This window comes from Limulus polyphemus, unplaced genomic scaffold (assembly GCF_000517525.1).
Source record: "Limulus polyphemus unplaced genomic scaffold, Limulus_polyphemus-2.1.2 Scaffold5467, whole genome shotgun sequence".
Classification (NCBI taxonomy): Eukaryota; Metazoa; Arthropoda; class Merostomata; order Xiphosura; family Limulidae; genus Limulus; species Limulus polyphemus.
Genome location: NW_013671077.1, coordinates 34,400 through 48,463, shown reverse-complemented (window position 1 = coordinate 48,463; position 14,064 = coordinate 34,400). Strand labels below are relative to the sequence as shown.

General features: G+C 31.2%; 1 protein-coding gene across 4 annotated transcripts in view; it reads left to right on the top strand.

Annotated features, from left to right (window-relative positions):
* Positions 1-14,064, top strand: part of LOC106472614 (actin-related protein 8-like) — a 47,474-nt gene that overhangs the window by 16,409 nt on the left and 17,001 nt on the right. For all 4 annotated transcript variants that reach the window (XM_022401162.1, XM_013933265.2, XM_022401163.1 and 1 more), the window contains 10 exons: positions 1,277-1,447; positions 1,616-1,726; positions 5,059-5,163; positions 7,675-7,848; positions 8,758-8,868; positions 9,087-9,202; positions 9,590-9,743; positions 12,006-12,080; positions 12,435-12,581; positions 13,401-13,611. In XM_022401162.1, the coding sequence (XP_022256870.1) occupies positions 1,277-1,447; positions 1,616-1,726; positions 5,059-5,163; positions 7,675-7,848; positions 8,758-8,868; positions 9,087-9,202; positions 9,590-9,743; positions 12,006-12,080; positions 12,435-12,581; positions 13,401-13,611 (1,375 nt within the window). The remainder of the gene's footprint in view (positions 1-1,276; positions 1,448-1,615; positions 1,727-5,058; positions 5,164-7,674; positions 7,849-8,757; positions 8,869-9,086; positions 9,203-9,589; positions 9,744-12,005; positions 12,081-12,434; positions 12,582-13,400; positions 13,612-14,064) is intronic.

Here is a 14,064-nt window from a genome sequence, read left to right as displayed (position 1 = left end):
CAAACAAACAAACAAACAAACAAAATATATTAAAGTGCACTCATTCTTAAGGGAACTTTAGTTGCATTATTTCCTTTGCTAATAGGAAGTGTTTAAAGTGTACAAACATGTACTAAAGAAACCTATTCAGTTGCATAATATTGTAGTTTCAACGAACATCACTCCGGCCCCAACAGTTGCTATGTTAAGCAATTTCTGTTGAATGTTGAGTTTGTGATAACAAAAAGGATTCACTCTCCGGCAAAGTAGCTACCCTTTATGTATGTTATTTCTATGGTTTTCCTAAAGTGGATTTTTTTCATTGCATCACATCAAACACACTGCCATTTTGAATTTTCAACAACTCAACAAGCTTTGGTGATTCCTGCTTCATTGACTCTTCTGCTCTAAATGTTCCCATTCCATTATAACCTATGGATGGACTTCTTTAACAGGGACCACACTGGTAGTTGTCTTTTTAGTCGGGAATCTTTTCCAAGTCACAAGTAGATGTCACAATCCCAGTTTGTTTATTCCTGTTCTACTATTAGCCATATCTACCTCTTCACTTTTATTATTCCTTAATGTGTTTTTTTTTAATTTTCACTAATCTTTTCTGGCTTTAGTTTAATAGAAAATGCTTAAGAGTATTTGAATATTACTATAGAATGTAATTTGTAAAAGTTTTTATTCAGGTTGTTGTTTTGAAAGCATATGGAAGTTACTTTTAATGAACATTATCTTAACATATGCTACCTTTATTTAATCAACCATTTGCTACATCCTGGAATTTAGCCTCTTTATTTTTCTTTTGTATCTTTTAATTTATTACATTAGGGGCTATTTTCCTTTTTTGTCTATACTCATAAAACTGGCCACCTCTTTTCAGGGGTTTTGGGTTTTAATTTTATAAAAGTACTATTGGATAGGCACATAATGTAGAACCTGAAATGTGATTTGAATTGCTAAATGACATGCTGTCCTTCTCTTTCCTGTGTTCTCAGGATATAAGCCGTCTTGTAAATTGTTTAGGTTCTTCATTCCTGGATTATTTCCATTTTGTGGGACTATTTTTCATCTTGTTCCACCTTTTTTTATTTATTGTCTTATGAAAATTTAACCTTGGCCGAGATCTTGTCCAAGACATTTCTCAATCCAATGCACATAAACGTACAGTTGTTATATTTATAAACTTAAGTTTAAAATAGACTAACTGTACTAGTTTTGAAAATTGGTGCATTTGTTTTATGAATAAAGAAAATTTTTGTCAAGCATTCAAAGTTGTAAATTCTTTCAGCCAATCCAGGCCACAGCCACAGTAGTCATTCATCCTGGATCTATGTTTCTTCGAATCGGCCGTGCCTCGGACACTATACCTCACACGATACCTCATGTCATAGCACGTCGCCGGAAAACAGTTGGAGCAGTTGTGTATGAAGACCCAATACTTATCCCAACTGTAGATGTGGTGCGTTAATTTGCATATATGATGTGTAGACTCTTAAGTATGACATTCTTTGTATCACATTGTTTACAGGTCTTAAATAGTTGTGAATAATCAATAAATTATTTTACTACTTTAAAAAATGCATCACTATTGATTCATCTGTAACATTCACTTTTAATGTGATTTTAGGATCCAGAGGCACAAAAAGTAATGGAAGAAACAAGAGTTAGTGTGACACGGGTGTTGTCATCATGCCTAACATCTGAAGGTCAACACCGGCATCCTGTATCTTCAGAAAAGGTTTTAATTTGTGGATTTTGTTTGATTGTTTCTTCATCTAAAAATGAAAAGACACGTGACTTTTATAACAAAACTAAAAAAAATATTAATGTTTTTAGATTTATGTAAAGTATAAAAAGTTGTAAAATTATTGTGAAAAAATCAAATTTCAAATACTGCTCAACAAGTGCCCGGCATGGTCAGGTGGTTAGGACGCTTGACTCGCAATCTGCGAGTTCGCATCCCCGTCCCACCAAACATGCTCGCCTTTTCAGCTGTGGGGGCGTTATAATGTGACGGTCAATCCCACTATTCGTTGATAAAAGAGTAGCCCAAGAGTTGCCGGTGGGTGGTGATGACTAGCTGCCTTCCCTCTAGTCTGACACTGCTAAATTATGGACGGCTAGCGCAGATAGCCCTCGTGTAGCTTTGCGCGAAATTCAAAACAAACAAACTGCTCAACAATTCTTTGAAATTCATTATCAGGCAGGTGGCAGCACTGCCTATGTAGGGATGGCTTAGATTGTTCTTTGAAATGGTATTTTAGATATCTCCTCAATAGGTCATCAGAACTTTGCAATACTATACAGCATTGCCTTTTATAAAAGAAAATTTTGAGTTCCTTTAAAAAGCTTAAGTATAGGGTGAAACAGGAATTACCAGCCAATAGTAAATAAACAATAAATATTACAGTTGGAACCTCATTGCATTTAGAACTTGGTTATAAGAACAACCTTCCTATGTCTATTGAAACATTGCATTAAAAAAACAACCAAACAAGTAAAGAAAAATCTTTAAAAAAAGGATGTAAATGTAGGGATGTTTAATATCAATCCTTTAAAAACAATGCAAACAAGATAGTAGGGATGGTATTTGCATCATCCCTACAGAATAGCACAGGCAAGAATTAACATATAGCAATATTATATAATTATACTGTTTGCCTTTGCTATTATGTATGGATGATGCAAATGCCATCCCTACTATTATGTTTGCATTGTATTTGAAGGACTGATATTAGCCATTCCTACATTTACTTCCTTTTTTGAAAAGTTTTTTTTTACTTGTATATATTGAGTAGACAAAGAGTATAAGTTTAGATATCAAAACTGAGTATACAGTGACAGGAAAAGTATACTTGAATAATGTACAATTTCATTAGAAGTGGTATTGCCAAATTTTTACTATTAAATTCTCCAAATTGGACAATACCCCATTCTTCTTATGCAGTAAACTGTTTGTGTATGTTTCTCTTATCAAATTTCTTAAATAACAGAACTATTTAATGGATAAAAATTCTTTATTTTCATGTTACTTTTGTCGACAGAATATTTTGGACAGGTGCATTGACATTTTTGTTCAGAAAACCTTGCACATTAACCGCCTGTGGATTGGTGGGGATCAAAATGTGCATTTAGTGACATTTTTCAAAATTAAATTAAAAATTTAACTAAACAACTTTATTAGCAATTTATATCCAAATTTTGGTATTATTTAAATTTAAATTTCCTAATTTTAAAGGAAATTCACAACAAAATTCTCAACCTTCACTTCCATGTATCAGGTGACACTTGTTTGCTCTGAATTGTTCATTGAAACATTCTTTCCACCCCTATTTCAGATTCTGAATTTTAATACAACTTATAAACTTATAGTATAGATATTTCTGAGACATAATCTAATTGGAAAGTCAGACCCATCTGCTCTGCTGTACTATCATATACTGTCTTTCAAAAAACACCAGAAATTTTCTCTGACATTTGGTATTTCAATTTTTATAACCAATTGAAAGAGAAGATTTTAATTTACTCAATTTTGATGGCAGCCTTTGAATTATTCAGCCTACAGATTCAAAGTTGCTATTGTCATGTTAAGCTTGAACATGGTAAGGGAATTATTTGTCTTCACTTATAACTTAGTCAGGAAACCAGTTAAATTATAATAGTTACAGAATCTTGTATTCTTTGTGTATGTTATTATTTTGCATTCTAACTTCAATATTTGAAATAAGTGAAAATTCAGTAAAGAATTAACAATAACCATAACAATAATTAGGTTTAACTCTTATCAAGGCTTCAAGTGCAAAAATGTACAAGATCTACATGCAAGTACTAAATTTCTTGTTTTTATGTAAATTTGTTATTATTTATTATTATAAAAGTAACTACAGTGTAAAAATTAGAAACTTTTTAGGTTAGATTAAACAAAAAACATAAATTAAAAAGAAAATTATATAAAAAAATTCTCAATGAGGTATGTACTCAAAAATTCACATGTATTATGTAATTCAATATATTATGACCACAAATCAAACTATTTGCTTGTCAGGTGATTTCTTGTTTTGTTATTCAGGATTAGTAGTTAGACATGGTTCAAAGAGCAATAAAACAAACTGAAATTAAAACATATGTAAACTGTTATAAACCTGGGGCAGTTTAGGATAACAAAATTGCAGTTTTCTGTTTCAATATGCAGTCATTGTAGAAAGAAAAAATGGTAATTCAGATTTATTTTTTATTTTTATATAATGCTCACAAAATCAGTCAAATCATTCAAGCTCATATAGTGTTAAGATAGAGAAAATAACAGATAGAATATAAAGTGTTACCGTAAAAAACTTTTGTTATTCATTTAAGAGGTTCTAGATCTTGTTTAAATGAAGCATAAAACTGTAAGATGAAAAAAGGTATTTTTATTTTTAACAAAAATCACCTTGCACTCAGACTAGTCAATCTAAATCAGACTGACTAAAGTAAATGCAGAGACAAACTTTTGTAGTAATACTTATTTAAAATTCTGATTTTTTTTTAGTACACAACATACTTGTAATATTCATTAAAAGTTTACCACATTTTGTAACAATACAGTCAGTAAATTCGAAATTATAGAATTTGTAGTAAAATATTAATTCTCCAATATGGGCTTGGTCCAATAGACTAACCCTGTAGGTTAAGTCAAGTAATTGTTTTGCTATTTCTGAGCCATAACCTCTTTTTTATCTCATCATCTGGGGATTTTACTTGACAACTTCTGAATATGTCTGCCCTAACTTTTACTAACTGCCAAGTTCTTTAAACAGTTTATACTTGCTTATTGTTAAAGACTTGTTACTTGTTTGTAGGAAAATTATGAACGTGTGAAGTAAAAGTGTGAACAGTAGAGAATGTCAGACATTCCAGATGCCTGAGTAACTGTATATGATAAAACTTCAGTTTGAATAAAATTTAAAATTTTTCATGAGATTATCACAGTGTTAAATTATAAATAAATAAATAAGTTTTCTAATAACAAAATAATGATAGAAAATATTAGGTTTTCAGATTAATCCTCCATTGTTTTGTTTTTAAATACAGATTCAAGAATACAACAGGGTTGTAAAACCAAAAATATTGGCAGGAAGTTGTGATTTACACTGGACAAAAGTTGATATAAACCAGGAGTTCATGATTGGAGAAGAAGTAAGTTTGTTAGTACAGTATATAGTTTTGTAATAACGTGAGTATTAAGCAGAGATAAAATTGTATACAGTTTTTATTTTCATGCAATACCTCTTCACAGGGTTTTGTAGTTTCTAAATAGGCTTGTTATAAGTACTAGAATAAATCATTACAAATGTTTTTTGTTTTTGTTTTTACTGCAATGTTTGATTGTTAGAAACCACAGGAAATAACATCTTTTTATTAACCTGTTTCACTCAGATATATAAACATTATTATCATTATAGCTACACCTAATATTGTAAAAATACATTTACAATTTTAAGTTAACATAGGGATCCAGTCCTTTTAAACTTCAATTAGTTTTCAGTACATAAAGTTTGTGCCCCCTGGTGACTGAGTGGTAAATCTGAGGGCTTAACATGTTAAAACTGGGTTTTGAATCCCATAGTGGGCATAGCATGCATAGATGGCCCTTTGTATAGCTTTGCGCTTAACAACAGTAACAACAAACAAACGTAACATGAAGTATGTGTTGATTTTACATTGTACTTAGACTGATATACAATCAGCTTAAATAAAGCTTAAGCTTTGAGAAGATTGCTTAAGTTGAAAATGATTCATAGTTTTAGAAGCTTAGGGCCCACTTTTATAGCACTACTTTAATGCAACTTTGATGCTTCAACTACTGTTTTGCATTTTTCAGTTTAATGATCATTGCCACTTTAATGAAGATTTTATTTCTTTAACTATGTTTCGAACAGTAATTAGTAGGCCTGCTTATTTACATGCTCTAACATAAATCAATGTGAAATTTGAGGTCCGCTTTCAGGAAATCTCCATAAAGTGTTTGCGAAAAACACAGGTTCCCTAAGTGGTTGGGTGAAAAGTTTTACCATTGTGCAAACCTTGGGGCCAATATGATTTGTTTGGCACCATTTAGAAGCTGGTGAGTCCAGCAGTTTAGGGGAAGTGGTTTTCAAGAAATCTCCAGGTTCACCAAGAGGTGGGGTGAAAAATTTTACTTTGTTCAAGTATTAGGATGTTCAAATATTAGATGACTGATTTGGTACCACTTAGAAGTCGGTGAGACCAGTAGTTTAGGAGTTGCGGGACACACACACACACACAGACACTGAATCTTATACATATAGATATATGATCAGTGATATCATGCCAAACTTTCTGTAAGAGTAAACTACTGATGATCAGTAACATCATACAAACTTTCTCTAACAGTAAACTACTGATGATCAGTAACATCATACAAACTTTCTCTAACAGTAAACTACTGATGATCAGTAACATCATACAAACTTTCTCTAACAGTAAGCTACTGATGATCAGTAACATCATACAAACTTTCTCAAACAGTCACCTACAGATGATCAGTAACATCATACAAACTTTCTCTAACAGTAACCTACTAATGGTCAGTAACATCATACAAACTTTCTCTAACAGTAAACTATGTATGATTAGTAACATCATACAAACTTTCTGTAACAGTAAACTAAGTATGATCAGTAACATCATACAAACTTGCTCTAACAGTAAGTTACTGATGATCAGTAACATCATACAAACTTTCTCCAACAGTAAACTACTGATGATCAGTAACATCATACAAACTTGCTCTAACAGTAACCTACTAATGATCAGTAACATCATACAAACTTTCTCTAACAGTAAACTATGTATGATCAGTAACATCATACAAACTTTCTCTAACAGTAAAGCTACTGATGATGGTCAGTTACATCATACAAACTTTCTCTAACAGTAAACTATGTATGATCAGTAACATCATACAAACTTTCTCTAACAGTAAACTATGTATGATCAGTAACATCATACAAACTTTCTCTAACAGTAAGCTACTGATGATGGTCAGTAACATCATACAAACTTTCTCAAACAGTCATCTACTGATGATCAGTAACATCATACAAACTTTCTCTAACAGTAAACTACTAATGATCAGTAACATCATACAAACTTTCTCTAACAGTAAACTACTGATGATCAGTAACATCATACAAACTTGCTCTAACAGTAAGCTACTGATGATGGTCAGTGACATCATACAAACTTGCTCTAACAGTAAGCTACTGATGATGGTCAGTTACATCATACAAACTTTCTCTAACAGTAACCTACTGATGATCAGTAACATCATACAAACTTTCTCTAACAGTAAACTATGTATGATCAGTAACATCATACAAACTTGCTCTAACAGTAACCTACTGATGATGGTCAGTGACATGGAGCTGGACTTGCTTTGCCATGAGAAGGTAAGAAGAGAATAAATATTTATTTCTAGAATAAGTCATTTTATGCTTGTTTTGCTCCAAAAAGTACAATATAATAATTCCCCTCAAGGATTTTTATACACATGATTTAAAAAACTAAAGCAAAATAATTAGAAAAAGTTCTTTAGGTAATAAAACTAGAGTAGCAAGAAGAAAGAGCTTTCATTTTGTGTGTATATTTATGTATATATGTGTGTGTTTTATTGTTTTTCCCCAGGTTTTATACTTGAATCCTTCAGAGAAGTTTAATGTACACTGGCCAATTAGGCGAGGACGTTTTAATTTACACCCTGGTGCTGGAGGAACTCTAACTAGTGTTCTTAGTGATCTTGAAGTAATTTGGGGAAATTGTATTCAACAGTACTTGGATATACCCTTGAAAGATTTGAAAGTAAGACATCAGATAGTTTCAAATTATGAGTATAAATGCTGTTGAAACAAAGTTTCTTCATCTGTGAAAGTGAGCAAGAATGCAAATTACAATGGATAAAGGTTATTGTTCTGAAAGGAATATAGCAATACATTCTTGAAAGTGTAAAAAAATTGAAGTAAAAAAGAGCTACTATTTGCTTTTTCTTTAATTATTTTTGTATTTTTAAACATTATCTTACCAAGTTTCTTGGTCCAGTGCATAAGATCATCTAAATAGCAAGTCAGATCTTCTAAAGACTCAAAGGTGGTTTAATTATAAATAACCATTACATGTTGTATAATAGGAACTAATCCCATATGTCACTCTTCGAGAGGTCATAAATGTTTGGGAACAATTTATCCAGCAGTTTGGCACTTATAAATAGATACATACTTTTGCTAAATAATGGTTTAGCTATGTAGAAAAGGATATGATATTCAGTTAGAAAGCTTCAGTATCTTCCTTTTTTACAGTCAGCAAATGTGATCTTATTTGGTAAAAAATATATAATGTGAGAAAATCAATATTTAAAGAAAGAGAATGTGAACATATGTAAGGTTTATCAACAAATGATTGTTTTTGCTTTAATATGAATGTACACTTTTCCAATTGTTATTATTTTGTGTGTGTGTGAAATATATTTGAATGAAATTATGGTTGATTCTGAATGGTTTAATTAAGTGTGCAATGGGTGAATAATTTTTGTTAAAAAAGTAAGTAAAATATTTTCAAATGTGAAAATGAAAATATTAAAGATACCAGGTAGTTTTAAAAGTAAACAACAGCTTTTAGAAGTGCACAAAAACATAATTCTTTATAGTATATTGCTTTGAGAAACTTTAAGAAATAGTATAAAGTTTTTGATTTTTATTCTGTTTTAATTTCTAGCACTATGGGGCAGTGCTGGTTGTTCCTGATGTATATGATCGCCAGCATGTAAAAGAGACTGTTAACCTACTGCTGAATAGACTTTGCTTTTCTCGTTGCTTCATACATTTGGTAGGTTAATTTAAACATTCTGCCATAAAGAAAACTTTCAAATGAAATTTTCTGAATCAGAAATAGTGATTTTTAACAGTATTAGAAGTTTATTCATATATTTAAAAAGCAAAAAAAATAGGTACATGCAGATGCTTTTTTTACTTGTGTATCAAAATTTTATTTTGTCCAAGTATAACTTTTTTAATATGAATTTCAAACTGTTTTTACTTCTGTAGGAATCTGTGTGTGCTACATTTGGTGCTGGCCTAAGTTATGCCTGTGTAGTGGATGTGGGAGACCAAAAAACTGTAGTGTCTTGTGTTGAAGATGGTATTTCACATGGAGAAACTAGGTTTGTGCTCACCTTATACTATTAATAGTTAAAAACATATATTTTCTTGGGTATTTATTAGGTAATTTTTTTTGCTTCAGTTAAGCATGAACAAAAAATTTAAGTAATTTTTCATAATTGAAGTATAAAAGAATAATTGTATCTTCTTTTCAAGAATTTTTGTGTAACCATAAGAGCATAAAATATTTTTAAAACCTGCTACATTGATATAAACCTAGTGAATAGCAGTTAAACTGCTTCATAAAAAGGGTACTTTGTTATTTTATATGTATGTATATATATCTGCATTCTTTTTTAAGTAGTTACAGATTAAATTTTATGATGATCTATTTGTGAACAAGAATGTAGATATTTTTAATGTCATTACAAAAAATGTTTCTTTTCCAGGCTATGTATGGAGTATGGAGGAAGTGATGTCACTCAACTCTTTCATTTCCTGTTGAAAAAGTGTGGCTTCCCTTGGAAAGATTGTAATCCCTCTCGTCGAACTGATTCCTTACTTTTACAAGAACTCAAAGAAAATCTTTGTCACATAAACTTGGTAAGCATTATTGTAATTACAAAGAATTGTTACAATTGTTGTAATAAAAAAAAACGTTAAATTTTGGTAAAATGAAGATTGTTTTGCCCAAACTTTAATAACATTATTTTTTTTCTTTTTACGACAATTTTTACAGGTTTATATTTTATCATTTTGTAGCCTCATTTGATTGTTATTCATGCTGTTTCCTGTAATTATAATCATTTACAGCATGTTTATAAATTTAAAGTTTCCGAAATAACTCACCCCCTTCTCATACAAAATGAGAAAATGTGAAATGGTGTGTTCATCAAGACCACTTGAGGTATCCTCATGGTATACAAATTTACTTAATTGTCCAATCCAAACCATACCAATTCCATGGCCTATCTTGGAAAGAACCAGTACCAAAGAAGTGACTGCCCACTTCTTTGGCTCATGCTTTCTGGCTTTTATAAATAAGGTTTTGTGGTCACCCATTACACTGACACCAGTAAAAATTCTTTTCATCTGGTGGTCTGATTGGGATCCAGGCACTATTCCAGGTCTCCCCAATACAAATTCTCCCCCACTTTTGTTCAAGTGGAGCACTGGAGACCTTTGCCACTTACCAGTTCATAGCTGCTGGGGTGGTAGATCATGGAGAGTCCTCATTGGTTGGATTTAGCACAATACAGTGAGAAGTAGGAGGGTGGTGACACTGTCAGTGTAGTATGTGTCTTCCCTCAAACAGCTACTGTGCCCTCCTTCTGCAACCAGAGTCTGTCCAGTAGAGTTGAGGTGAGCACACATAATGGCTTGCCAACCACTTATGTGCAGGTGCTTGGTTGGTTATGATTATATTCCACCCATCCCTGTGACACTTTAGGCTCTTTTGTCTTTTCCTACCTTTTATTTTTGACAAAAAGTATACCCTGGTCAGGATGAGATGAGGTCTCTCATGGGTATGCCCCTATGGAACCCCCACCATTGGTTCTCACACTCCATGAGCTTCCTTTTGTATGCTTTCTGAAAGGGAGCTCATCTAGGTAAGTTTTTACATTGATCATTTTCCAATTCAGCATGGGATTCTAGCATTTTTGTTTGAAGAGGTGAGTTATTGTTTCAGAAGTCAGTATTTTCTAAACCTGAAAAATGTATTTCCAATAGCTACCTTTACACACAATCTCCCCACTTCTGCTGCACCTTTTTTCTTCCTTGTCTCATCTAAAAATGAAGTTAGTAGTGCAATTGCATATTTGAAGTTAGTACACATGGAGGTTGTCTCCCTTCCTATTAGTGGAGGGCTATTGTTGCATAATGATATCTTCATGCACTAGCGTAGTTCACATTAAACATGCAATTTTAGGTAGGAATTAGCTCAAGGCAAGTGGCATGCATGCAAATCTTGTAGGTAGATGCATGATGGAAATATAATTTCTGTGTGAAGAGGTGAGTGCATCGGAAGTACATTTTCAGATTAGGAAAATGTAAACATTTGTGGTTTATTATAAATGCAAAAGAAACTAAGCTTGGATAAAAATGTACTTAAAATATAGTGTATTCAATTTGTGTGGAAAATGTATTTATTTCATAATTTCTATTTGAGTAATGAAGGAGGTTAAGAAATTTATTAACTTATTTGTCAGTTTATTTTCTTCACCAAAATGTGAATTTCATTAAACCAAAATTTTTAACTGTCACATATAATAAAATTGTTTAGGTATATATGTATAAACACATTTAAAACATTCCTTTTTCAGTATTTCCAAAATAAAAATATACAATCCAGAATGGCTTGATAAAGGTGTCAATATTCCACTTGTAATTTTTATAGTAATACTTTGTTAGATAGTATAGTATAACCTAGTTTTGTGTTTTGTTTTACATGTGTATGTATAGTAAACTATTATTTAAGATACAAGTCTATTTTTGAAGGTATTAAAAAATCACTGACCAGTTTATTCACTTTATTTCTGTTATTCCAAGATATGTCAGAAACAAACCTTTCAGATTAGAAAATATATTTGAATATTTCTTCACTTATTTTTTATTTTGTTCCAAAATATCTGATTATTAGGAACAAGTCTGTTTGATTAAACAATTTCTTTGATCTTAAATGCTATTTACATTTCAGGTGTAAGCTTTTTTAGGTTATTTTGTTCAAAACATTTTTCTTATGAAAAACTATTTCAGACTAAACTAGCAAATCCAATACTTGTTGTTATTTTATTTCTGAATTTCTCATACTGAAGAACAAGATTTTAAGAATTTACAGTGAACTAAATATGTTTCTTCTTTAAGGATATCTTTGGTATCCAGGAACGAGCTTTTCAGATTAAACAACCTGAATTACCACTTCTTCAGTACAAGATAAAGGTGTGTGGTCATGTTCCTAGATAAATGTTATTTTAAGGTTTAACTTTTTTATGTATAAATATAAAAATATATTGTAACTAAGATTATATATATAATTATTTGAATTTAAAATACTGCAGAAGTTATAACAATTGTTTATTAAACAATTTTTATCAGCCACCTTCATTTATTGTTGAGTCAAGCTTAATTACATTTCTGACAGTGTAAATTACTTGTACCTGATGATGACAAAACCTTGTCGAAACGTTGTACATTTGCTGTTGTATTAAAGTTTTTCTTCATTACCCATTCAAGCCGTCTCCAACCATTATTATTAGTCTTAGTTTTAAAATTTAAAATAATTGTTATCTTCAGGTAGGGGATGACTGTCTAGTGGCACCTCTTGGTTACTTTCACCCAGAACTGTTTGCACTCACAGGAACAAAGAAGGTCTGCACTTTGCAGCGATCAAGAGGCGATCCTGAAGATCCTCACGATGAAGATTATCTTCTACTGACTCAGGTACATGGATAACTTGACTAATTTGATGAAAAATGTGTACGAGTAATTTCAGACTTGCACAGTAGTTACATTACTACATGGAAAACAAGGCAATGTGCAGCATATAGGTCAAGGTTCTCTTGTATTCTTCTTACTGGAAATCTGACCAGTAAAGAATGATTTTTTTCAAAATTGTTTTCTGTCTTATTGTCTCATAATTGATTTGAACAAAAAAAAGTGGAAATTATTAAAAATAATTCTTTGTTATTATTTTTTGCAAAAATGATTTATCATAGAATCTATGGATTGAATTTCTTAGGGATAGTTTTAGTAATTACTTACTATACTGCAGTGATACCCATATGTCTAGAACTCAAATGAGACCTAGTTTAACAGTTTGAAAGTAATCTGGTAAATAAATCATAAGTAATTGTAAGTGCAAAAACAAGTTTTAATGGTGAATGGATACCAGTAGTATGACGTAAGGAAGCCAGTATAAATGTGTAGGAAAATTATCGAAGAAAATTTTCAGGTTTACAGTAAACCTGTTTTAATATTTTACCACCTGGTTTGATATGCTAAGGTTTTAGGTAAAGTTATGTTGCAAGGAGCTGGAACCTATTAAAAAAAACATTCTTTATAAAAGTATTGTCACTGTAAGCCTCATATACTTACAAGCTAGAAAACTTCCTGTTTAACAATTTTAATAAATAAATTAATAATAATAATAATAAAATGTTTAATAAATCTTTAGTGTTGTATGGATATATTTATTAATTGTTTTTGAACATAAAAAAACTGCTGTTTTTTTTAGGATGATAACCTTTTACTTTACTTCAGCGTCGAGGAGCTAAAGATATGACAGATGGAGGTCAGGCTGAGCTAGGAACCCAAAATGAAGACAGTCAGCTGGGTTCAAGTCTGCTTGATGATGAGATGGACACTAATGAAACAGCTCCCTCTGTTACTCTTCAAGAAACTGAAAGAGAACTACAATGTGATCAGCTTTTAGGAGTAGACCAAGCCATCATTCAGAGTATTGATCGATGTGGTAAGTTCATTTTTTAAGAATTGACCCATGTAAAAATTATCATTTACAGGACATGGACTAACATGGTTGAACTCTTTGGTTATATTATGGGTAGGTACATTGCACATACTATGTAACCATTAAATTAACCATGTATGCATATCTTCACGAAATTTTGCAGACTGTCAGTAAACATTATAAGGCTTTTGTACAAAATTGTCATTAATCTGTAAAACCTTATAAATAAATATCAAAATACAGTTTTCAGAAAAAATGTATTTTCTTTAACTGTGGTTGATCAACTTGACTGACCTCATAATCTCCATAAAAAATTAGGAAATAAATCTAAATTACCTTTTTTTCTTACTAGAATGACTGCAAATTATAACAGGAAACCAAAATTGTTTATTCTAAATAGCTTAAATCTCGTAACAATATACACCTATATATATATATATATATATATATATATAC